General features: G+C 53.2%; 1 protein-coding gene across 1 annotated transcript in view; it reads right to left on the bottom strand.

The window, feature by feature from the left end:
• The window catches only part of UXS1 (UDP-glucuronate decarboxylase 1), a 94,400-nt gene extending 78,695 nt beyond the window's left edge, over positions 1-15,705 (bottom strand). Inside the window, 2 exon segments of the mRNA XM_075334261.1 lie at positions 15,419-15,611; positions 15,613-15,705. Of these exon segments, the coding sequence (XP_075190376.1) occupies positions 15,419-15,611; positions 15,613-15,705 (286 nt within the window).
• Between the last annotated feature and the right edge of the window lie 11,051 nt (positions 15,706-26,756).

Raw genomic sequence — 26,756 nt, 5'->3', positions numbered from 1 at the left:
GGAGAACTGTGCAGTCTGATGAAAGCTGTACTATGAAGAGCATGAAAAAAAAAACAAAAAAAAACTAAACAAAAAAAAAAAACCTCATTCTTATATACTGGTAAGTTTCACAAAAGCATGTCTTCAGCACATCTGATAAAGATAACGTGGCCGACTCCATTAACGCTTTCTGCAGTCAGCATGACCGTGTAATACAGCAGCTATAGGAAGCAAATGGTGCAATTGGGTTTCATTAAAAATTCTGCACCATTTTTTTTTTGCCTTAATTGCATTAAAAAAAAAGTAAACAAAAAAAGGCTAAAATGAAAAGTCTCTTTAGGAGACTGCATTTTCTATTATGGACACTGCCCTAAGATAGGCTGCTAGTATTACTATATATCGTACTTTTAGTGATTATGGAATAATGGCTCAGTCACCTTTTCTCATAAATCACCATAAAATGTATAATGTCATTTACTATCAAATCTGATATTATAAGGGATCTAATAGAGAAGTATGATCTGAAGGAGATGACTCCTCATCACTTGAGATCTCATATGTCACGTTGTGGCTATGAACAGGTGGGCAGTAGTTTAAAATGTTTATCAGGTCAATTAACTGGCAGGTTCAAAAATAGACGCCAGCGATTACAGCTCCGGGCAGCGCACATTATCACCTTACTATAGAGGCAGATTGGAAACAGGGCCTATACGTGCACACTATATGGCCAAAAGCAGTGGGACACCTACAGGCTCTTATCACATCCCGGGCTGAAGCTGTAGTCCTTAATATGGAGTTGGACTTAAATTTAGGACAACCTCCACTCTTCTTGGAGGGATTTCTACAAAACTATAGAGTGTCTCGGAATATTTGCTCATTCATCCAAAAGTCCTGTATAGTCAGACACGGATTTTGGATGAGAGACCCTAATCCAGAAGGATCAACTAAAACAGAGATTGCGTTAAGATGGGTTGAGGTAAGGGATCTGTACGGACCAGCCATGTTCTTCCACACCAAACTTACCGAAGCCATGCTTTTATGGACCTTGCCTTGTACATTGGAGCATTTTTCCCCCTCAGTGGAAGTAAGGAGCCTGGGCCAAGGCGTGAAAAATAACCCTAAGGCCAGAATTACACTTGCTAGTGCCTCGCGTGTAACTCGCGCAAGTCTCTCATGGCAAAACCCGGCTTGACCGCACACTCCCCTGACAGGAGCGGGTCGGTTGCATGTATCTCTATGCAGCTCAGACACTCCTGTATGCATTGTGTGCGGCCAAGCCGGGTTCTACAATGCGAGTTACTCGCGAGGCACTCGCAAGTGTGATTCTGGCCTAAAAGATACCAATTTTAAGAAAAGTGGGCTTGGCAAAATAGGGTCATCGTGTGGCTGACAAACTCAATATAAAATTACTAGAAGGTGGCCCGATTCTACGCATCGGGTTTCTAGAATTTATGTATTGTGTAGTTCATGTATGATTTTTGTTATATATATATATATATATATATGTTGTTGTGTGTAGTTACCAAGTGTTTGTGTAGGGCGCTGTACATGTTCTGAGTGTCGCGGGGGGTGAGAGCGGTATTGTATGTGTGTTGCGTTGTTTGTGGAGCGCTGTGTCTGTAGCGTTGTGTGTGTGTTGTGCGGGTGTGGTGTGTTTTGGGGGGGAGGTATGTTTTGAGCAATGTGTGTGTTGTGCAGTATGTGCATATATTTGTGTGTGCAGCGTTGTCTGTGTGTGTGGGTGTCTGTGTAGGGCGTTGTTTGTGATTCCTAGTGTGTGTGTGTGTTGTGCAGTGCGCGTGTGTGTGTGTGTTGGGGGGAGGTGTGCACCTCCCATCGTGCTCCATCCCCCATGCTGCGCACCCCCCATCGTGCTGCATCCCCCATGCTGCGCACTCCCAAACGTGCTCCATCCGCCATGCTGCGCACTCCCAAACGTGGTCCATCCGCCATGCTGCGCACTCCCAAACGTGCTCCATCCGCCATACTGCGCACTCCCAAACGTGCTCCATCCCCCATGCTGCGCACTCCCCATCGTGCTCTATCCGCCATGCTGCACACTCCCAAACGTGCTCCATCCGCCATGCTGCGCACCCCCTATCATGCTCCATCCGCCATGCTGCGCACTCCCAAACGTGCTCCATCCGCCATGCTGCGCACTCCCAAACGTGCTCCATCCGCCATGCTGCGCACTCCCAAACGTGCTCCATCCGCCATGCTGCGCACTCCCAAACGTGCTCCATCCGCCATGCTGCGCACTCCCAAACGTGCTCCATCCGCCATGCTGCGCACTCCCAAACGTGCTCCATCCGCCATGCTGCGCACTCCCAAACGTGCTCCATCCGCCATGCTGCGCACTCCCAAACGTGCTCCATCCGCCATGCTGCGCACTCCCAAACGTGCTCCATCCGCCATGCTGCGCACTCCCAAACGTGCTCCATCCGCCATGCTGCGCACTCCCAAACGTGCTCCATCCGCCATGCTGCGCACTCCCAAACGTGCTCCATCCGCCATGCTGCGCACTCCCAAACGTGCTCCATCCGCCATGCTGCGCACTCCCAAACGTGCTCCATCCGCCATGCTGCGCACTCCCCATCGTGCACCATCCGGCATGCTGCGCACTCCCCATCGTGCACCATCCGCCATGCTGCGCACTCCCAAACGTGCTCCATCCGCCATGCTGCGCACTCCCAAACGTGCTCCATCCGCCATGCTGCGCACTCCCAAACGTGCTCCATCCGCCATGCTGCGCACTCCCAAACGTGCTCCATCCGCCATGCTGCGCACTCCCAAACGTGCTCCATCCGCCATGCTGCGCACTCCCAAACGTGCTCCATCCGCCATGCTGCGCACTCCCAAACGTGCTCCATCCGCCATGCTGCGCACTCCCAAACGTGCTCCATCCGCCATGCTGCGCACTCCCAAACGTGCTCCATCCGCCATGCTGCGCACTCCCAAACGTGCTCCATCCGCCATGCTGCGCACTCCCAAACGTGCTCCATCCGCCATGCTGCGCACTCCCAAACGTGCTCCATCCGCCATGCTGCGCACTCCCAAACGTGCTCCATCCGCCATGCTGCGCACTCCCAAACGTGCTCCATCCGCCATACTGCGCACTCCCAAACGTGCTCCATCCGCCATACTGCGCACTCCCCATCGTGCACCATCCGGCATGCTGCGCACTCCCAAACGTGCTCCATCCGTCATGCTGCGCACTCCCAAACGTGCTCCATCCGTCATGCTGCGCACTCCCAAACGTGCTCCATCCGCCATGCTGCGCACTCCCAAACGTGCTCCATCCGCCATGCTGCGCACCCCCCATCATGCTCCATCCGCTTGGGAGTGCGCAGGATGCCGGATGGTGCACGATGGGGAGTGCGCAGTATGGCGGATGGAGCACGTTTAGGAGTGCGCAGTATGGCGGATGGAGCACGTTTGGGAGTGCGCAGCATGGCGGATGTACCACGTTTGGGAGTGCGCAGCATGGCGGATGGACCACGTTTGGGAGTGCGCAGCATGGGGGATGCAGCACGATGGGGAGTGCGCAGTATGGCGGATGGAGCACGTTTGCTCAGCCTCTCTCCTTCCAGCCTCCCTCAGCATCAGCCTCCCCCTCCCAGCCTTCCCCAAGATCAGCCTCTCTGCTCCCAGCCTCCTCCAGCACGCCGTGCTCCTCTGCCGACACTCACCCACACCCGATCGCATCCACTCACCCACACAACCGATCGCATCCACTCACACACACCCGATCGCATACACTCACACACACAGACACTGACGATATTGCACATACGCGCTGATACTCACAACATCCGGGGATATCACATGCTTCTGGCCATGTGATCCTCCCTCAGGTCCTGGAAGCTCACAGCACAATATCGCCGCCGAGAAGCAAGCGATATCCCAGGATGTTGTGAGTATTTGGATGTGATGTGTGTGTGAGGTGTGTGTGAGTGTGATCTGATTTGTGTGTGTATGTGTGTGTGTGTGTGCTGTTATGTTATGTATGTTCCGCAGCTGCAGGACCTTGATGTGTGGATGCGATGTGATGTGTGTGTGAGGTGTGTGTGAGAGTGAGTGTGAGCCGGTGTACACTGGTAACTATGATACACATCGGGTAACTAAGGGACCTTAGTTACCCGATGTGTATAATGGTTACCAGCTTTCACGGCCTCCGTTAAGATCCCAGCATCGCAAGGTTATGTCTGGCGCTGCCGGGATCCTAACGGAGCCGGTGTAGAAGCAAGCGATATCCCAGCATGTTGTGATGTGTGAGGTGTGTGTGAGAGTGAGTGTGATCTGATGTGTGTGTGTGTACTCACCTGGGAATCGGAGCCCCGTGTCAGTTGGGCCACAGCGAGCGTGCATTGCGTGAGGGGGGCGGGGCCTGCAGAGAGCCGGGGCGAGAGGCCAATCCGTGTGGGGGGGCGGGGCCATGGCGAGCCCAGCGGCCAATCAGCTTTGTGTCACCGTAAGGACACAATTTCGGAGCATGACAGACAGACAGACAGACAGACAGAATAAGGCAATTATATATATAGATTCTACAAGGGCGGTGGAAATGTGATGGCCATGTACGCCAGTACTACAGGAGCCCATTTCTTGTGGTGGTACTCTGCAGCTGAAAGAAGCACCAGTTTCATGGAGAAGCACACCTCAATGAATCTGGCACACAGCATCTAAAATGCCGGCGGTCATTTTAAGCATCGAAACTGATGGCATCTTTGTACTTTCAAGTATATATAGAGCGGGCAGCTGCCAAATAAAGCCACCATAAAAACGAACTGGCTCACTCTTGTTCCAAGGTTTCTAGAAAATAAAGTGGTTAAAATACGTGCCATGAGAGGAAACGTGCACAGCAATGCCGATTTGACAGTGCTGTGCATAATCTTCAATTTTTTGGGGGGCACTTTTTTTTTATTTTATTTTTAAGTGAAGTTAAGTTCAGACTGTGGCCCCTGTCTATAGATCATGAGTCTATATGTCCATCAGTGCTGAAAATAAAGCATGGTTAACTCTTAACCCTGAGGCTATGTTCGCAGGCAACTGCTGAATATTCCGCAGCGATTTGACAGCACATGTGCGCGTCAAATCGCTGCAGAAACACTGCATAATGGATGCAGTTTTTGTGTAGAAAAAAAAGCCGATTTCATGCGCTCTGGATGCAGCCTCTCCCATAGACAGAGCAGGAGCTGCATCCATAGCGCACGGAATAATTGACATGCTGCTTTTAGGAACGCACGGATTTGGGTCAAACTTTTAGCATCTAAATCGTTGCGTTCAAAAAAGCAACGTGCGCATGTCTCATGCACAATCTACATAGATGTGTCCTGCGTTCCCTGCACACATGTATTTATGCTGCAGTGCAATATGCAGCATAACTGCATGTAATTACGCAACGTGCGCATGAGCCCTAATAGTACAGTCACAGAGGATAGTAATCATTGTGAGACTAAGGGTATGTGCGCACTTGTGCGTATTACATGCAGTTACGCTGCGTTCTGCGTCCCCTGCACAGTCTATGGAGATTGTGCAGGAGCCGTGCGCACGTGGCATGTTAGAACGCAGCGATTCAGCTGCTTGCCGAATCGCTGCGTTCTAAGAAGTGACATGTCACTTCTTTCGTGCGTTCTGCATGCTGTCTATAGGGAGAGGCAGCATGCAGAGCGCACGAATCTGCCGGCACCATGCGCTTCAGAACGCAGCTTTTCAGCTGCGCTCTGAAGCGCACATTTTCAGTGCACATGATAAGGTATGTGCACATGAGTTTTTGGTGCAGGAATTGCACAAAAAAAAAAAAAAATTTATATACAGCAGTTTTTTTTGCACCCAAAACTACAAGGAAAAAAAAAAAAGCAACGTGCGCACAGCATTTCAGAATTCGTATTGACTTTTCTGGGATAAAGAAAGGCATGCAGGTTTGGGCAACAATCTGTACCAAAAAAAAAAATAAAATACAACTCAGTGAGTGCACACCGCTTAAGCTGCTTTCACACATCAGTTTTTTGGCATCAGGCACGATCCGGCGAAAAAACGGATAAGTTGCATTAATATTTCCATCAGTTCCTTCCGTTTTCTGACAGATCTGGTGTGATACGGAGCATGCTCAGTTACAAAAAAAAAAAAAAAAAAAAAAAAAAAACACGGATCCAGCGGCCGGATCTGTATTTTTTTTGCCGCATTACGCCGCATCTGGCGTCCATAGGCTTCCATTATAAAACATGCCGTGCGGCGCCGGATCCAGCGCAATCCGGGTTTTTTTTGCCGGACACAAAAACGTTCACTTCAACGTTTCATCCGGCCACCGGACAAGTAAATTTTGCCGGATCCGGCAAAAAACGGATGAAACGCAAGGCCATCCAGCACAATCCGGCGCTAATGAAAGTCTATGGGGGAAAAACTGATCCGGCGGCAACAGACGCTCGATCCGTTTTTTCATGTTTTTGCCGGATTGTCCCTGATGGCAAAAAACTGATGTGTGAAAGCAGCCTTAAACAGCTGTACTAAGATCACACTTTAAGGCCTCATGCACACGCTGCAGGTTTTTTAATGCAGTTTTGTGGTGACTAAACTGCATGCTTTTCCTTCCCCAGCAAAGTCTATGAGATTTCACATTTCCTGTGCGCATGTTGCTTTTTTTTGGCTGCAGTTTTGTGGCGACAAGAAAAACGTAGTACGTCAATTCTTTTTGCGGTTCTCCCTGCATTTTTCACCCATTAGGTGTTAAAAAAAATAAAATAAATAAAAATAAAAAATAATCCAAAAATAAGAATTATTCTTACCGATAATTCGCTTTCTAGGACCTTCCACAACAGCATAGGAGGTTGTCTCTCCACGCCCTAATTGGGACAGGAAGTTCAAGAGGTTTAAAAGGACCCTCCCACCTCCCACAGCCAGTGTCTTACAAAGAATCCATAGCATATGAGAAGTACTACACATTCAGGAATACATGAATACATAGGGGAGGGAATTACCTGCTGTCGTGGAAGGTCCTAGAAAGCGAATTATCGGTAAGAATAATTCTTATTTCTCTAGTCCCTTCCACGACAGCATAGGAGGAATACCAAAGAATTGATACCTAGGGGGGGACCACAGCCTGCAGGACTTTCCTGCCAAAGGCCAAATCCCTGTTGGAATCCAGATCCAGACGATAATGCTTCGTGAAGGTATGGAGCGAAGACCACGTAGCCGCCTTGCAGATCTGCTCAGGGGAGGCCCCTGCCCGTTCGGCCCAGGAGGCAGAGGTAGCCCTGGTGGAGTGCGCCGTGAATCCAGTAGGCGGAGAGAGATGCTGAGCGAGGTATGCATCTCTAATTGCTCGCACAATCCAGTTGGCGACTGTACTCTTAGCCACCTTCTTGCCCTTATTGCGGCCAAAGGGCTGGATGAACAGGTTAGAATCAAGGCGCCAAGAAGCAGTAACCTCTAGGTAGTGCAACACTATCCGACGGACATCCAAAGAATGAAACACTTCTTCACCCGGAGTCCGAGGATTCTGACAGAATGAAGGCAGGACGATGGACTGCGAACGGTGAAAATCCGAAACCACCTTGGGAAGGAAGGAAGGGTCCAGCTGAAAAACAATGCTGTCATCTCTGATGGTCAGATAAGGTTCCCTAACAGACAAAGCCTGAAGTTCGCCGACTCTGCGAGCAGATGTAATAGCCACAAGAAAAGCAGTCTTGTGAGAAAGGGAACGAATGTTACAAGAGCACAGAGGTTCAAACGGAGATTGAGATAGTCCTGTAAGGACCACATTGAGATCCCAGCGAGGCGTCAGGACCCTCCGACGTGGACAGAGTCTACTAGCGGACACAAAGAACCGACGGATCCAACGATGATCTGCCAGAGCCGTGTCAAAGACTGCACTGAGTGCTGACACCTGAACTTTCAGGGAGCTGGGCCTAAGACCTAAGTCTAAACCACTTTGGAGAAAGTCCAGAATCTGCGCAATATTAGGCCGAAAAGGGTCAGGAGGCCGAGAACCACACCAGGAGGAAAATCTCTTCCAGATTTTGTTGTATATACTATTAGTCACAGGTTTACGGTTCTTCTGCAGCGTAGCCACAACTTTGTCAGAAAGCCCTTGAGCCTTCAGTGCCCGGGCCTCAGAAGCCAGGCAGCCAAGTTGAGTTTCTGAGGAGCCGGATGGAAAATCGGACCCTGTGACAGTAAGCTGGGGTCCGAACCTAAGAGGACTGGGCCGTCGATTCCTAGCGTCATGACCAGGCTGTACCAACTCCTCCGGGGCCACAGAGGGGCTACCAGTATAGTTGGGACCCCCTCGTCTCTGATCTTCCTCAGGGCCCGTGCGAGAAGAGGAAGAGGGGGGAACGCGTAAGCGAGGCGAAAGGACCAACTGTGGCAGAAAGCGTCTACCCCTAAAGCCTCGTCCCTTGGGTTCAGGGAGAAATATGTTGCGACCTTGCGATTCTCTGCTGAGGCAAAGAGGTCCACCTCTGGTGCACCCCACCTTGCCACTAGGGAGCAGAACACTGCCTGATCCAGGCTCCATTCCCCTGGATGAACATCCCGACGACTCAGGAAATCCGCCTGAAGATTGAGGGAGCCCTTCAGATGGACCGCAGAAAGGGAGAGCAGAGATTGTTCTGCCCATTGAAAGATTCGAGAGGATACCGACTTCAGGGCGCCTGAGCGTGTACTGCCCTGATGGCGGAGATGTGCCACTGTTGTGACATTGTCTGAATATACCAGGACGTGAGAGTCCCGGACGAGGTCCTGAGCCGCAAGGAGGGCTTCCCTGACTGCCCTGAGCTCCCGGTAGTTGGAGGATTGGGAGCTGACATAAGGACTCCAGACCCCTTGAAATGGGGAATTTGCCACCATTGCCCCCCATCCACGTAGGCTGGCATCTGTGGTCAGTGTAACCAGGGGTTTCTGAGTCCAGGCAACCCCCACCTGCAGGTTGGCGGGACTCAGCCACCAGAGAAGGGATGAGGAGACGGACTCCGAGAGGCGAAACCTCCTGTTTAGGGATGACGGGAGTCTGTCCCAGTGTGCCAGGATATGATCCTGGAGACACCGAGAATGGGCCTGAGCCCACCTGACCGAGGGGATGCAGGATGTCATGGAACCCAGGGCTGACATAGCCGCTCGAAGCGTTGGGCGAGCCTGCCTGCGGAGCTTCGAGATTTTGGATAACAGAGCTATCCTGTGGCCCTCTGGGAGAAAAGATGCCTGTCTGTCGGAGTCCAGCAGCACTCCGAGAAACTGCCGTGTGGAGGAGGGGTTTAACTGTGATTTTTTGAGATTGGGAATCCATCCCAGAGACCGAAGGATTCCCAAAGACCTCTCCACATGGCTCCGGAGGGTTGGAGCAGACGGAGCCATGAGAAGAAAGTCGTCCAGATACGGAACTAGACAGATACCCTGCAATCTTATGAAGGCGACCACCTCTGCCATGATCTTGGAAAAGATCCTTGGAGCTGAGGAGATCCCGAAGGGAAGTACATTGAATTGGAAATGAAGTACTTCTTCCCCGTGAAGCACCGCAAACCTGAGGTATTGTCTGTGTCCCGGATGGACGGGTACATGGAAGTAGGCATCTTTCAGATCGATAGAGGCCATCTGGTGGTGTAGACCTATCAGGGGAATAGCTGATCTCACCGACTCCATCTTGAACCGCCGGTACCTGACCTGACGGTTTAGACTTTTTAAATTGATAATTATACGGACGTCGCCGGATGGCTTCTTGACCAGGAAGAGACGGGAGTAGTGTCCTATCCCTTCTTCCCGACTCGGGACTGGGGAAACGACCCCCGAGTGCACTAACTCTAAAATCTTTGTGTACAACAGAGTCTGTGAACCCGGCGATGCCAGCGCAGTGACTCGGAGACCCGGAAGAGGGGGGGGAAAGGAATTCTATGAGAAGACCGTCCGAGATGATCTTCAGAACCCATTGGCAAGAGGTTATGGACTGCCACTGGGTAAGAAACGCTGAGAGTCTTCCCCCCACCCGGGCCGAGTCACTGCTTGTCCTGCTGAGGACGTTGCTGATGTGGAGGGATGAGGATGTTTCTCCCTCTACCTTTGGGATAGCTCCACCTGCCTGCCTTCCCTTTCCCTCTGGGCTGGGAGGCCTGAGGCATCGAGGGACGAAAGGACCGCTTCCTGGTAGGTCTAGGATCGGGCAAGGCCTTACGATCAGTCGCCTTGTCCAGGATATCATCCAGGGCAGGTCCAAACACCAAATCCCCTTTAAAAGGAAGGGAACAAAGCCTCATTTTAGAGGTGGAGTCTCCACTCCAGGCCGTAAGCCAGAGGGCACGTCGGGCAGAGTTAGAAAGCACCGAGGTCCTGGCTGCCAGGCGGACAGATTCCACCGAGGTATCTGCCAGAAAACAGGTAGCCTTCCTAAGCAAGGGAAGGGATTCCAGTAATTCCTCCCTAGGGGTCCCTTGGGAAATATGAGCCTCTAACTGGTCCAACCACCTAATTAGGGACCTGGATACGCAGGTGGAGGCAATGTTGGCTTGAATAGAGGAAGACGATGCCTCCCAGGACCGCTTCATCAGGCCCTCTACCTTCCTATCCATTTGATCCTTCAGTTGGGAAGTATCCTCAAAGGGAAGAGCCGTTTGCTTAGCTACCCTAGCCACCTGAACGTCTACTCTTGGGATCTCCCAATGTAGTCCCGAAGGTTCCAGAGGAAACCGGCGTCTAAGGTCACTCCGTACCCGCCTCTCAGGACATTCCCATTCCTGAGAAACAATATCCAATATATTGGCATGAACTGGGAATCCCAACTGTTTGACTGACTTCAGGCCAGCAAACATTTCGTCCTGGATTGAAGGAAGAGACTGCACTTCCTCTAAACCCATAGTGCTCCGAACTGCCTCAATAAGATCCCCCAACTCTTCTGAGTGAAAAAGAAAGGACTGGTCAGACCCCCCAGATGGAAATCCTTCATCAGGACCCTCAGAGGTGGAATCAGCGTCCTCCTGATCAGAAGGGGTCGACTGGAGTCTCCTCTTTTTTGGAGGAGAGGGGCCAGGAGCAGGGCCAGGAGCAGGGCCAGGAACAGGGCCAGGAACAGGGCCAGGAACAGGGCCAGGAACAGGGCCAGGAACAGGGCCAGGAACAGGGCCAGGAACAGGGAGAGAAGCCAGTGAGGCCCTAATCTCCTGTTTCATCATGGACCGCAACTCATCTATCAGAGATGGTTGTTCGGCCCTAATAACCTGGTCCGTACATTGCTGGCAAAGCTTTCTATCCCATACTGCAGGGAGCTTCTTTATACAGATGGGACATTTTTTAATTTTGTCCACTCTGTCAGGTCTATCAGGCTTATCGGACTTGTCAGTTTTTTCTGACTTCTCAGGCTTCTCTGATTTCTCATTTCTGTCAGTTTTCTTGGTGGCCTTGTCCTCCTAGAAAACACAGAGCAGAGAGCCATAATCACTGATGAGACCTATGTCCGAGGGACCAGTCCCCTCCATACTCACAGTAGCAGGGGGCACACTGGGTTCTGCAGAGGCAGCTGCAGCGGAAGACATGACAGGGAGCACGGTCTTACCATGATCTGATGTCTTCGTGGCAGCCCTTATGGACAAGGGCCTGCCTCCCCAGTGATGGTGCACGTTTCCCCGCCTCCCGCATCCGGTCCTGGGCAGGTCGAGTCGCAGTCGGCGTGCCTCCACGCTGCCTCCGCAAACCGGAAGCGCTCGACCGGAAGTCCGCAAGACCAGAAGTCCCGCCTCCGGGAGCACTTCCGGATCGCTCCGGCAGCGTGCATGCGGGAGGCGGCCGGCGGCTCAGGGAGGACGCCGGCCGGGGAGCTCAACAGCCTGCATCACCCCTCAGGAGGATCCGGAAGGCTGGAGCAGCGGTCCCCCACAGCGTGAGGGAACAGCAAGGGAGGAGCGGTGAAGGCCCGACCGATGCCGTCCGGCTGAAGGTAATAGGGGGAGAAAAAAAAAAATATACTGCAGTTCGCCGGCCACCACAGCATAGGAGAAAAAACAAAACCTCTCCATGCCCCATGGGGACAGGAAAGACACTGGCTGTGGGAGGTGGGAGGGTCCTTTTAAACCTCTTGAACTTCCTGTCCCAATTAGGGCGTGGAGAGACAACCTCCTATGCTGTCGTGGAAGGGACTAGAGAAACACGTGCTTTTTTAGATGTGCTTTTTTGGCCACAGACTGCACTTTTGTGATTACAGGGTGCAGTTTTGTGGTGAACGCATCGTGCGGACATAGCCTAAGGCCTTATTCAGATGTCCAGGAATCAGGAACGTGTTCTGTGGTTTTCACAGCTACAAAACATTCCCATTATTATCCACGGAGCCGCTCACATCTGACATTAGTGACCTATCCTAAATGGGGTGTTACACGCAGCGATATCGCTGGTGAAAGCACCTGCCCCCGTCGTTTGTGAGTCACGGGCAAATCGCTGCCCGTGGCGCACAATATCGTTAGGAGCCGTCACACAGACTTACCTGCCTAGCGACGTTGCTGTGGCCGGCGGACCGTCTCCTTTCTAAGGGGGTGGTTCGTGCGGTGTCACTAAGCGGCCGCCCAATAGAAATGGAGGGGCGGAGATTGGCCGGCCGAACATGCCGCCCACCTCCTTCCTTCCTCATTGCCGGCGGCCGCAGGTAAGCTGTAGTTCGTCGTTCCCGAGGTGTCACACATAGCGATGTGTGCTGCCTTGGGAACGACGAACAACCTGCGTCCTCAACAATCAATGATTTTTTTGAAAAGGAACGATGTGTCAACGATGGACGATTAGGTGAGTATTTTCCATCGTTAATGGTCGCTCATTGGTGTTACACGCAACGACGTCGCTAACGATACCGGATGTGCGTCACTGAATCTGTGACCCCGGCGATATATCGTTACATACGTCGTTGCGTATAACGGGGCCTTAAGGAGAGACCATCAGTGTTTAAGTGGTGGCCAACCTCTAATATGTGATAGTCACTGATGAAGCGCTATGGTATAAACTGACACTGATGAAACTCGTACTGTCCGTTACGTACGTGAAAAGTCACCGACATCAAAATGAGACCCAACAGAGGTAGCTGCAATACAGGACAACCCATGGACGAGATCGGCACCGGGTGTGCAGATAAGGTAAGTGGTACTCACCCTAAACCCCTATGATCTATGGACCACCCCATCAATAAAATCTTCATTGCATATCCTGGTGATACAACAGTAAGATCTTAGACAACCCCTCAGGCCACGTGCACACGTTGAGTATTTGGTGAGTTTTTTACCTCAGTATTTGTAGCCAAATCCAGGAGTGGGTGATAAATACAGAAGTGGTGAAGTGTTTCTATTGTACTTTTCCCCTGATTGTTCCACGCCTGGTTTGAGCTTTACAGATGTGGAGGTAAAAAACCCACTAATACTCCACATGTGCACATGGCCTAAAACAGTTTTTAATGCTGAAAAAAATTAGTGCTTCCCTTGAAATCATAAGGTCTGGGCAGTTGTAGTAAGTACACCTTGATGTCTCCATGTAGTTCACTACCCAGTCTACGGTATATTGGCTTACTGCCCTGCACATTGAGGACCCGGCCTCCACTCCAAGACACATTGATCTTTTTAGAGACCAAACGATAAGTAAAAACTTCACAGGCACCATCCGAAGATGAGCGGACTGGTGAGGTGCCAGGAGCCCAGGCCTAGGGGCAGAACCCCACTCCTGACGAATGCAGAAGAGCATGTGTACCAATACACAACTGCGCTACAGAACAATGACAAGACAGGTCTAGAGGAGCCATAGAAAAGGAGAAGATTTAAAAAGGACACAAAAAGGGGGGGGGGGGGAATAAACAGGCCAGAGCTGTGGCTAATGTGTCCCATTCCTGGAGATGTGGTTGAAATCCACTCATGGACAGTGCCCACTTTGTGACAGTGCAAACCTTCCTATAGACACAGCGCTGCTGCTGATTCCTGCATACTATTGGAAGTGATCAGTATACAGCAGCTGGCACCGAGAGGTTAACACCACGCTGCATTTCAGCAGAAAGAGTTCCAGCATGGCTGCTCCAGGCCCGTGAATGAAGAAAAGGGGGCATTGTCCTCTATAGTACAGGACGTCACTGGTTATCCATGCCCACACAGCAGGTATATGCTTTGGCCACCCCGGTCTGAGTTTATTCACTGCACAGTGCCCGCCGCCTCCGTCCAGTCCCTGCCCGACGCCTCCGTCCAGTCCCTGCCCCGTGCCCGACGCCTCCGTCCAGTCCCTGCCCGACGCCTCCGTCCAGTCACTGCCAGACGCCTCCGTCCAGTCCCTGTACCGTGCCCGACGCCTCCGTCCAGTCCTTGCCCGCCGCCTCCATCCAGTCCCTGTACCGTGCCCGCCGCCTCCGTCCAGTCCTTGCCCGCCGCCTCCGTCCAGTCCCTGCACCGTGCCCGACGCCTCCGTCCAGTCCCTGCACCGTGTCCGCCGCCTGCGTTCAGTCCTTGCCCCGTGCCCGCCACCTCCGTCCAGTCCTTGCCCCGTGCCCGCCACCTCCGTCCAGTCCTTGCCCCGTGCCCGCCACCTCCGTCCAGTCCTTGCCCCGTGCCCGCCGCCTCCGTCCAGTCCCTGCGCCATGTCCACCGCCTCCGTCCAGTCCCTGCGCCATGTCCACCGCCTACGTCCAGTCCCTGCACCGTGTCCACCGCCTACGTCCAGTCCCTGCACAGTGTCCACCGCCTCCGTCCAGTCCTTGCCCCGTGCCCACCGCCTCCGTCCAGTCCTTGCCCCGTGCCCGACGCCTCTGTCCAGTCCCTGCACCGTGTCCGCCGCCTGCGTTCAGTCCTTGCCCCGTGCCCGCCACCTCCGTCCAGTCCTTGCCCCATGCCCGCCACCTCCGTCCAGTCCTTGCCCCGTGCCCGCCACCTCCGTCCAGTCCTTGCCCCGTGCCCGCCACCTCCGTCCAGTCCTTGCCCCGTGCCCGCCACCTCCGTCCAGTCCTTGCCCCGTGCCCGCCACCTCCGTCCAGTCCCTGCACCATGTCCGCCGCCTCCGTCCAGTCCCTGCACCATGTCCACCGCCTCCGTCCAGTCCCTGCACCGTGTCCACCGCCTACGTCCAGTCCCTGCACCGTGTCCACCGCCTACGTCCAGTCCCTGCACCGTGTCCACCGCCTACGTCCAGTCCCTGCACCGTGTCCACCGCCTCCGTCCAGTCCTTGCCCCGTGCCCACCGCCTCCATCCAGTCCTTGCCCCGTGCCCGCCGCCTCCGTCCAGTCCCTGCACAGTACCCACCACCTCCATTCTACCCACTGACAGCACAACTACATCACACTGGAGAGTACCAGGGCCGTTTGGCAGTGCCATGCACTGGGCACATTCAGCATAATACAACATGGGCATGAGACATGTCTACATAGGAGGCGTACCCATAATAAACCTCACATTACCCCACCACACGGCCCGGGCTGACTCGCAAAGAATGAATGGGGGAACAGGCACTCACAGGCTACATAGGCGATCAAGGCGAGTGCAATGAGCAGCTTCATCATCCTTCTATTGATTGCAGTTAGTAAGCGACGCATTCGGCTCTTCACCATCACCAGCCGGTCCTCGTTCCGTACCCGATCTCGGAGCCGGGGACATGAACCCGGCGTCTCAATGAAATCCCAGGAGGAGGGATGAAGGCCAGGACAGGGGGTGTAAGTGAGTTCCTGCCCGGTCAGGACACAACGCATGCGCACAACTCCACTGCACTTCATATACTCTGGATACAGGAAGAAATAACGCCATGCAAATAAGACGTGTGAGCATGCGCGCCACTGACTGGCAGTCTCTGATCACGTGATAGAACGTCAGACCTTGGCGGTTTGTGTAGAGTAGACTCTCCTAGCAACGCCATGCTGCCGTTTACCTGGCGCGGAGCGTGGCAGCTCACGGTGGGCACAGAGGGTGGGTGCAGACTGGCAACTTATGGTGGGCACAGAGGGTGGGTGCAGACTGGCAGCTTATGGTGGGCACAGAGTGTGGGTGCAGACTGGCAGCTCACGGTGGGCACAGAGGGTGGGTGCAGACTGGCAACTTATGGTGGGCACAGAGGGTGGGTGCAGACTGGCAGCTCGTGGTGGGCACAGAGGGTGGGTGCAGACTGGCAACTTGTGGGCACAGAGGGTGGGTGCAGACTGGCAGCTTATGGTGGGCACAGAGGGTGGGTGCAGACTGGCAGCTCGTGGTGGGCACAGAGGGTGGGTGCAGACTGGCAGCTTATGGTGGGCACAGAGGGTGGGTGCAGACTGGCAGCTTATGGTGGGCACAGAGGGTGGGTGCAGACTGGCAGCTTATGGTGGGCACAGAGGGTGGGTGCAGACTGGCAGCTTATGGTGGGCACAGAGGGTGGGTGCAGACTGGCAGCTCACGGTGGGCACAGAGGGTGGGTGCAGACTGGCAGCTCACGGTGGGCACAGAGGGTGGGTGCAGACTGGCAGCTCGTGGTGGGCACAGAGGGTGGGTGCAGACTGGCAGCTCGTGGTGGGCACAGAGGGTGGGTGCAGACTGGCAGCTCACGGTGGGCACAGAGCGTGGGTGCAGACTGGCAGCTCACGGTGGGTACAGAGCGTGGGTGCAGACTGGCAGCTCACGGTGGGCACAGAGGGTGGGTGCAGACTGGCAGCTCACGGGCACAGAGGGTGGGTGCAGACTGGCAGCTTACGGTGGGCACAGAGGGTAGGTGCAGACTGGCAGCTCGTGGTGGGCACAGAGGGTGGGTGCAGACTGGCAGCTCGCGGTGGGCACAGAGGGTGGGGGCAGACTGGCAGCTCGTGGTGGGCACAGGGTGGGTGCAGACTGGCAGCTTATGGTGGGCACAGAGGGTGGGTGCAGATTGGCAGCTTATGGTGGGCACAGAGGGTGGGTGCAGACTGGCAGCTCACGGTGGGCACAGAGGGTGGGTGCAGACTGGCAGCTCGCGGTGGACACAGAGGGTGGGTGCAGACTGGCAGCTCGCGGTGGACACAGAGGGTGGGTGCAGACTGGCAGCTCGCGGTGGGTACAGAGCGTGGATGCAGACTGGCAGCTCACGGTGGGCACAGAGGGTGGGTGCAGACTGGCAGCCCACGGTGGGCACAGAGGGTGGGTGCAGACTGGCAGCTTGTGGTGGGCACAGAGGGTGGGTGCAGACTGGCAGCTCGTGGTGGGCACTGAGCGTGGGTGCAGACTGGCAGCTCACGGTGGGTACAGAGCGTGGGTGCAGACTGGCAGCTCACGGTGGGCACAGAGGGTGGGTGCAGACTGGCAGCTCACGGTGGGCACAGAGGGTGGGTGCAGACTGGCAGCTCGCGGTGGGCACAGAGGGTGGGGGCAGACTGGCAGCTCACGGTGGGCACAGAGGGTGGGTGCAGACTGGCAGCTCACGGTGGGCACAGAGAGTGGGTGCAGACTGGCAGCTCACGGTGGGCACAGAGGGTGGGTGCAGACTGGCAGCTCGCGGTGGACACAGAGGGTGGGTGCAGACTGGCAGCTCTCGGGCACAGAGGGTGGGTGCAGACTGGCAGCTTACGGTGAGCACAGGGTGGCACCTCACGGGCGGTGCAGAGGGTGGCAGCTCCCTGGGGTTAGAGAGCTTGCTGGGAGTTCTCTCCTAGACCGGGCTCCATGTCAGACTGCTCTGCTTAAACCATGCGCAATCTCTTTCGTTTTCACATTGACCTTTTTTAATATAATGGCTCATTTTTTATTTATAATTTATTTATTGATCCATCCGTAGAAAGAATACAGTATAGTGTAGTTATACGAGGGGCTGCTGATAAGTCTTTGGCTTTACTCAGAATGAAAGAATATAGGATGATGAAAGTTTACATTTATTCCACATACTCTCCACTGATGTCTATACACTTCTTACATCGGTATTCCAAGTTCTGGATGCTTTCACATCAGTGTTTTTTTGTGTGTAGGTAAAATACCGCAAACTGCATTTGACCGGATCCTGTGCATTCAAAGTGCAACCACAATTCACCGGTACGTTATTTTACCGGATCCTTTTATTGGATGGATGGATGCAGCGGGGACACAGAATTTATCGGCCGGCACTGGAGTCAGCTGAACTCCTGATCTCACAGCCCGCACACACAGCGATGGATGCAGGTTAACAGCAGTCACTGCCTGATGCCGATCACGTGTGACCGTGTGCAGGCGGTGTGGTCAGGAGTTCAGCTGAGTTCAGAACAGCTGACTCCAGTGTTGGCCGATTACTTGTTCTGTGTCCCGCTGCATCAATCGCAGCGTGTGCGGGCTGTGAGGTTAGCTGAGTTCAGATCAGCTGACTCCAGTGGCGGCCGAAATCAGCTGACCTCCTAACCAGCAGAACAAGTAATCAGATCAGCTCCACTGCTGGCCAAACTCAGCTGAACTCACAGCCCGCACACGCTGCGATGGATGCAGCGGGACACAGAACAAGTAATTGGCCGACACTGGAGTCAGCTGATCTGATTAGTTGTTCTGCCGGGTGTGTGGTGGTCAGGAGTAGGGATGAGTGAGCAGCACAATTCTCGGGTGCTCAATGGGCGAAGCCCATGTTGATTTTTTTTTCTTTAAATTCATAAAAAAAACCAAAAAACCCCACATAACCCTAGGGGGTAAAAAAAAAAATGCATGGGCTCCCGCTGCATTTACTATTGCTAAGGGTAACCCAAGCAGCTACTGGCTGCTAACCCCCACTGCCTGGTGTTGCCTTCACTGGCAATGGAAAATCCTGAGAAGCCCTTTTTTTTTTTTTTTAAAAATGACGTGGGCTTCGCCATATTTTTGTATCCTAGCCAGGTACAGCAGGCAGGTACGGGCTGCCCCCAACCCCCAGCTGCTTATTTGTATCCGGCTGGAATAATAAATGTAATAATAAATGTAGGGAAGCCCTTTTTTTATTATTTCATGAATTTCATAAAATAATTAAAAAAATAAGATTTGAGCTTCACCCAATTTATGTGTCCAGCCAGGTACAAGTAGGCAGCTGGGGATTAGAATCTGTAGCGCAGGGTGGCCCAAGCTTTCTGGGGCCACCCTCGCTGCGAATTGCAGTTCGCAGCCGACCCAGAAAATGGCGCTTTCATAGAAGCATCATCTTCTTGCGCTGTATCCAACTGTTCCAGCGGCCCTGGTGCCAGGTGGCACGCTGAGTAATAAGGGGTTAATACCAGCTTTGTTTTATCAGCTGGTATAAAGCCCAAAATTCTTAATGTCAGCCAAGTTTGACCCAGCCATTAAGAATCTCCAATAAAGGGTTAAAAAAAAGACATCACACAGAGAAAAAAATACTTTATTAGAAATTAATACACAGACACACTTAAGGCTGCTTTACACAAGTCAATCCATCGTGCGATTTATTTGGCAAAGTCTTTTTTTTTTTTTTTGTTTGTATCGCTGATAGGTAGTTGTCCATGTGTCACATGTTGAGTGTTGTCAAACGACCACAAAGCGCTCATCGATATATTGATTGGCCATGGCGGACGTCCAAAAGGCTTCACACATGTTTTCCTTTGGTCAAGCTGTCTTTTGTATGGGCGTAATTAGGCAAACTATACACTCCTCCGTGACGTTGTCTGGATTGTTGCACGCCCTGAATTCTTCTGACCTGCTCAATCCAGTTCTGCTAATGTGGTTGATTGGTTACATCCCATATATAGAGTTTCTCTTCTGCGTCTGTCTTTGTTGCCTCGTGTGTCCTTAGCATCATTCTTGTTTGTTGTTTGTGGTCTGGTTAATGTCGATTTTGATCCAAAAAGGAAAGATTGGCATATAACAACTTACCGCAAAAAAGGGATAACAAGGAGTGAGGGCGGAAAATCCAGCGAACAAACAAACGTAAGAAAAATTAGGAGTAATGCACTATAAAACACTGTGCATGACGCCAAGGATGAATGTTCACACATCATGACTACAGCTCCGTATTTTATAACAGTAATAACCAATCAAAACGCATCTGCTACAACCAATCCGATTAGATTAGGCGTGATTATTTAAAACCACAAATATGCCCTGAACGTTTACTGACGTCACAAACAACTACGAGGATGGCCGATTACACGGTGTCACACTTTGCAATGTGTCGTTCATTAAGACTAAACTGACCGATTTTATGGAATTAAACGATGAGTACACGATGGCCGAATTTCAAACGATTAGGCATCGGTTGGACTCGCAAGGAGCTGTCACATGAGGAGATGTCGTTACGAATGACGGAAGTGCATCACAAAATCCGTGACCCCAACGATGCATCGCACAATAGATCGACTCGTGTAAAGCAGCCTTTAGGGATTCCATCTTTTTTTACTCCCTCTCACCCCTCCACGATCCTGATCTTCTGTCTTCTTCAACCGATGCAGCTCTACTATATCAGAAAGCACGGGGGGAGAAATAACTACTTTCTGGGCATGCTCAATACAGACAACAGGATCCTGCCTATCAGAATGCGGTGACTTCCGGTAGAGCGGGATCCGGCGCTCATTGAACTGCATTGCAGGTACCGCCGCGATATTACGGATTCAGTGAGATGCAGTATTTTGTCCAAGGTCAAAAACGCTACAAGTAGCGGTTTTGAAAAAAGATAAAATACCGCAAAACACCGGATCCAGTGTATGCTGCACGCAAGTGCAAGTGACCGCATCTTGAAACGATTTTTTTGCAAATGCACTGAAATGACAACACATTTGTAAAGGATCCGGTTTTGCGGTAAAAAATCCATTCTTGCCACAGTTAAAAAAACGCTGATGTGAAAGCAACCTAAGCCTAGCAAAAAGAAGGATTTCGGTTGTGCCTCAAACCAGGCATCCGTAGAAGCCATGGCATCAGAAATGGTGTGAAATTTCATACCCTTGAGATGTTTTTTCAGGTTTGGAAACAGATGATAGTCGGAGGGATCTAGATCTGGTGAATAAGGTGGGTGGTCAACCAGCTAGAAGCCCAGCTCTGCCAGTTTTGCTGTGGTCGTTTGTGCTGTGCGAGCACTGGCATTGTCTTAGAGGAAAAAGATTCCTTTGGACAGCTTGCCACACCTTTTGGCCTTCAGAGCTGCCTCCAATTGGTCCAAAAATTCAATGTAATACCTTGTATTGATGGTGAAACTCTTTTGAAGGTAGTCCACTAGCAGCACGCCCTCCTTATCCCAGAACACAGATGCCATCACCTTAAAGGGGTGGTTCACCCATTTTTTTTATTTTCTGTAGGAGTTCTACTTACCTTTCTAGGCGTTTTCTCCATTGTCTTCTGTTTCCAGTTCTGGCACTGAGCGGCGCTATCCTGCACGCTCAGTGCCTGTCACATGACCCCCTGGAGCTGTGGCCGCCAGTATCCTCTGACGTCCCGGCATTTCCGGGCTATCAAAGAAGACGGGTACGTCACAGGAGGCTGGCACCACTCAGATTGAGTGACAGGGCTGTGGGCGGTGACTACCGCACTGCAGTGCACAGCCCAGTATCGAGGGGAGGAGCCGGAGGACGTCAGTGTGGACCCGGCGTCCTGCAGATGGTGAGGCACGGGGCGCCAGTGTGCAGTACATGGGGGGGGGGTTCTTCAGCTGAATCCCCCCCTGCACGTAAGTATGTGATCACACTGTCCACCCGCCCGCTCTGCTGCGATGTCAGGAGAGCGGCCGGTGTTGGGAAGTGTGATCATGTGCTCCTCCCAGCAGCAAGACTGACAGGCATGTCACCGCTATGCTCTGCCATCTGTCCTGCTGCATGGGACCAACTGTCTGCACTCTGTCACCTGCACCACAAGTCACAGAGTGGAGACAGTTGGTGACAGAGCACCTCTGCCCCCCGTTCTTTCCCCACTCTCTTCTCTCCCCCCACTCTTCTCCCCCTCCCCTCTTCCCCCTCTTCTCTGCCCCCCTCTTATCCCTCTCTCCTCTCTTTTCCCTCGCTCTCTTCCCCCCCTTGCTCTCTCCCCCCCCTCGCTCTCTTTCCCTCCCCCCCGCGCTCTCTTTCCCTCCCCCCCGCGCTCTCTTTCCCTCCCCCCGCGCTCTCTTTCCCTCCCCCCGCGCTCTCTTTCCCTCCCCCCTCGCTCTCTTTTCCTCCCCCCTCGCTCTCTTTTCCTCCGCCCCTCGCTCTCTTTTCCTCCCCCCTCGCTCTCTTTTCCTCCGCCCCTCGCTCTCTTTTCCTCCCCCACTCACTCTCTTTTCCTCCCCCACTCGCTCTCTTTTCCTCCCCCCCGCGCTCTCTTTCTTTATCGTTCCTTCCATGGGAGACCCAGACCATGGGTGTATAGCTAGCGCCTCCGGAGGACACACAAAGTACTACACTCAAACGTGTAGCTCCTCCCTCCGGGCTATATACACTCCCTGGATGACAATCTACCCAGTTCAATGCTTTGTGTTTCAGGAGGATACACACACTTGCATTCTCTGATATTTTTTTATTTTTTGATTTTCAAGATTAGAAGAAAAGCGGGTCCAGTCTGGACTCCCGGCATGTCCCTTCACACCCCACTCAGTCGGCGGTGCTGTTAAGGTTGACTTTACCAGGCTGGAGCCTTCACATGCCGTGCTCCTTCACATCCTCTGAGAGGCTCTGGTTTGAAGTGGGAGCCATCACGGTCCTCTCTGCTTGCAGGAGACCGGTCTCCATCCACAGCCCTGTCTGGTTCCTGCTGGAAGGAGCGTTCCCCCCCCCCCTCAGGGACATGGCCCTGCGTCTCTAAAGCTAAGTATTGAGACGTTTTTTCAGGGGTCCCGGGTACTTTTATTAGGGGGACAGTATGTGTTTTATCGTTACTGTAAATTCCGGCCAGTTCGGGGGGTTTCCCCTGAGAACCGCGCCGAAGGTGCCTGCTCGTCGGTCGCATTTTAAAATCTAGGCCCCGGCTTTAGTTTGGGCCTAGTTTCGGTTTCGGCTTCTCTGCATGTCATGCATACAGGCGCCGCCCACCGCTCGGCCAGCAGAGGGGAGGGCACTCCTCTCTGGGGAGATGTTCCCTCCCCTGTATCTCTCTCTGCATCTCTCCCTGGCCCTCCGTTTTCCCGCTCTTGGCCTAATACCCGCCCCCCTCCTCCTTCCAGCGCCATTTTCTCAGCGTTCTTACACTGGACGGCGCTGGATGCTGCAGCTGCTGCTGTTTAGGAGGGCTGACGCTTCACTTGGGCTTTGAGCTGTGGAATTCAGAGGGCACACAGAGAGCGGTCTGGTAAACCACAACCTCTGGTTGTGGGCTTTTTATTACACTCTCAGGACATTCTACAGGAGTGTTTGCTTGCTGCAGAACTTCCACCTCAGCAGCATGTCTGTCACCCGGAGCAAGGCTGCAAACATGTACGCTATATGCACTGCATGTAAGCTCATTCTGCCAGAGCCAAGCACATACCCACATTGTGATGCCTGTGCTAATATGGTTGTGTCTCAGCCTGGAGTCTCCTCAGGGGTTCCTCCGGCTGCTTCGGCCCCGGTGGCTGAACCCCCGGCTTGGGTAGCATCCTTTTCACAAGCTATTTCCCAGTCTTTTGCTGACTCCATGGGGCAGCTGTCCCGGACACTGCTGACCATGCATCAGCCCCCTTCTCAGGGTGCTTCTGCTGCTCCTAGCTCTGCAGAGCTCTCAGAGCATGTCCTAGGACCCCGTCCCCCTAAACGGAGACGCAGGGACCCTTCTCCTTCCTCTTCCCACGGCTCTGATTCACGTGCCGAGGTACAGGGCGAGGAGGATTCGTTTACTGTGGGCTCAGACGCTACCTCTATGTACCCCATTGACTTGTCTGAGGGTGATGCGGATGTTAGTGACTTGATTGCGTCCATTAACTCCGTACTGAACCTCAATCCACCAGAGTCAGAGGAACAAGCCTCTCTGGTAGAGATGCACCAGTTTACCTCACCTAAGAAAGCTAGGAGTATGTTTTTTAACCACTCCAGCTTTCAGACCACTGTTACCAAACCCAGGGCCTGTCCTGACAAACGTTTTCCTAAGCGTAGTTCAGATGACCGTTTTCCTTTTCCACCAGAGGTGGTTAAGGAATGGGCCCAGTCCCCAAAGGTAGACCCTCCGGTGTCCAGAATCTCAGCCCGCACAGTCGTAGCTGTGGCTGATGGCACTTCTCTTAAGGATCCCACTGACCGCCAGGTTGACCTTTTGGCCAAGTCTGTATATGAGGCGGCAGGAGCCTCGTTCTCCCCGTCTTTTGCGGCAGTGTGGGCTCTCAAGGCAGTCTCTGCCTCGCTGGAGGAGATACATTCCCTTACCAGGGACTCTATTCCTGAGAGGGATGCCTTAACTTCTCAAGCTTCGGCTTTTGCATCCTACGCCATGTCTGCCATCCTGGAGGCTTCTCACCGCACGGCGGTGGCCTCCGCTAACTCCCTCGCGATCCGCAGGATCTTGTGGCTTCGAGAGTGGAAAGCAGACGCTTTCTCTAAGAAGTACCTTGCGAGTCTCCCTTTTGCTGGGTCCCGGCTGTTTGGGGAACAGCTGGATGACATAACTAAGGAAGCTACTGGCGGCAAGAGTACTTCCTTGCCTCAAACTAAAGCCAGGAAACCTGTCCAGGGCAGGATCCAATCGAGGTTTCGGTCCTTTCGTTCCTCTAACTGGTCATCCTCTAAGCCCTCGACCGCGTCCACTACCGCAACCAAGGATCGTAAATCAAACTGGCGCGCAAAGCCGCGTCCTCAAAAGACCGGAGGAGCCGCTGCCACTAAGGCAGCCTCCTCTTGACTATCTGGCTGCGCCAGCAACGTCCTTGGTCGGTGGCAGGCTCTCCCACTTTGGAGACGTGTGGTTCCAACACGTCGCCGATCAGTGGGTGCGGGATATCATCTCCCACGGCTACAGGATAGAATTTTCTTCCAGCCCGCCAAACAGATTTTTTCTGTCCACACCCCCCTGCTCCAAAGCCGCCGCCTTCTCTCAGGCCGTTTTGTATCACACAGGTAGAAGAAAAGACCGGGTTTATGCCGCGCTGAAAACCACTGATGCGTGTAAATTAAAAGATTTCCTTTTTATTGGATAGTTCCTACGCGTTTCAGAGACATCCGTCTCCTTCCTCAGGAAAATGATTTCTTTTCCTGAGGAAGGAGACGGATGTCTCTGAAACGCGTAGGAACTATCCAATAAAAAGGAAATCTTTTAATTTACACGCATCAGTGGTTTTCAGCGCAGCATAAACCCGGTCTTTTCTTCTACCTGTGTGATACAAAATTCCTCTCCCGGGGCTGCAGCTAAACCACCAGGCACTCACAGGCTATCATAAGGGGTTGTGACTGGCACAACCTCACCAGGTGAGTGCTTCTTTGTCTTGTTTGTCCACCCTCATACCGGGTAAGACCCTATTGCGCTTTTTTCCCCTTTACAGTTTTACAAGTTCTCTCAGGCCGTGGCATCCCTGCAGGCCAACGGGGTAATTGTTCCGGTTCCCGCCCGGGAACGGTTCAGCGGTTTCTACTCAAACCTCTTTCTAGTCCCCAATTAGGACGGTTCCTTCCGGCCCATCCTGGATCTCAAGCTTCTCAACAAGCATGTTCAGGTGCGGCACTTTCGCATGGAATCTCTGAGATCGGTCATTGCCTCAATGACCCAAGGAGATTTTCTGGCATCCATCGACATTAGAGATGCCTATCTGCATGTGCCTATTGCGGTCTCACACCAGCGTTGGCTACGCTTTGCAATCGGAGAGGAACATTTCCAATTCGTGGCTCTTCCCTTTGGCTTAGCCACGGCCCCTCGAGTGTTCACCAAGGTCATGGCAGCAGTGGTTGCGGTCCTGCACCTCCAGGGGTTGGCAGTGATTCCTTACCTGGACGACCTTCTAGTCAAGGCCTCATCCAGTGTAGACTGCCAGCGGAGTGTCTCTCTCACTGTCGCCACGCTAGTTCAGTTCGGGTGGCTTGTCAACCTGCCCAAGTCCACTCTGACCCCGACCCAGGTACTTATGTACCTAGGGATGCAATTCGAGACTCTGCCGGCACTTGTCAAGTTGCCCCTAGTCCATCAGACACCTCATGCAGGTGCTGGGTCAGATGGTGGCGTCAATGGAAGCGGTTCCCTTTGCCCAGTTCCATCTGCGTCCCTTGCAGCTGGACATTCTTCGCTGTTGGGACAAGCGGATCTCTTCCTTGGACAGGCTGGTGGCTCTGTCATCACAGGCCAGGAGCTCCCTTCAGTGGTGGCTTCAGCCCCTCTCTCTGTCACAGGGACGCTCCTTCCTGACTCCGTCCTGGGTGATCCTCACCACGGATGCCAGCCTCTCCGGTTGGGGAGCAGTATTTCTCCATCACCGAGCACAGGGCACTTGGACTCCGTCCGAATCAGCCCTCTCGATCAATGTGCTGGAGATCAGAGCTGTGTTTCTAGCTCTCCTAGACTTTCACCACCTCTTGGCGGGCAAGCACATTCGGGTTCAGTCGGACAACGCGACAGCGGTTGCCTACATCAATCACCAGGGCGGAACTCACAGCCGTCTGGCGATGTTGGAGGTTCAACGAATCCTCCAGTGGACGGAGGACTCCAAGTCCACCATATCTGCAGTCCACATCCCAGGCGTGGAAAACTGGGAGGCCGATTATCTCAGCCGTCAAACCGTGGACAGCGGCGAGTGGGCCCTGCATCCGTCAGTGTTCAGATCGATCTGCCGCAAGTGGGGCACTCCGGAAGTGGATCTAATGGCATCCCGGCACAACAACAAGGTTCCGGTTTACCTGGCTCGCTCCCACGAACCTCAAGCCTTCGCAGCAGACGCACTGGTTCAAGATTGGTCTCAGTTCCGTCTGGCCTATGTGTTTCCCCCTCTAGCGCTCTTGCCCAGGGTTCTGCGCAAGATCAGAACGGAGGGCCGTCGAGTCATACTCATTGCTCCGGACTGGCCCAGGCGAGCT

Source organism: Anomaloglossus baeobatrachus, chromosome 2, assembly GCF_048569485.1.
Source record: "Anomaloglossus baeobatrachus isolate aAnoBae1 chromosome 2, aAnoBae1.hap1, whole genome shotgun sequence".
NCBI classification, from domain to species: domain Eukaryota; kingdom Metazoa; phylum Chordata; class Amphibia; order Anura; family Aromobatidae; genus Anomaloglossus; species Anomaloglossus baeobatrachus.
The sequence above is the reverse complement of the archived record's forward strand: the minus strand, read 5'-3'. Positions and strand labels throughout refer to the sequence as shown.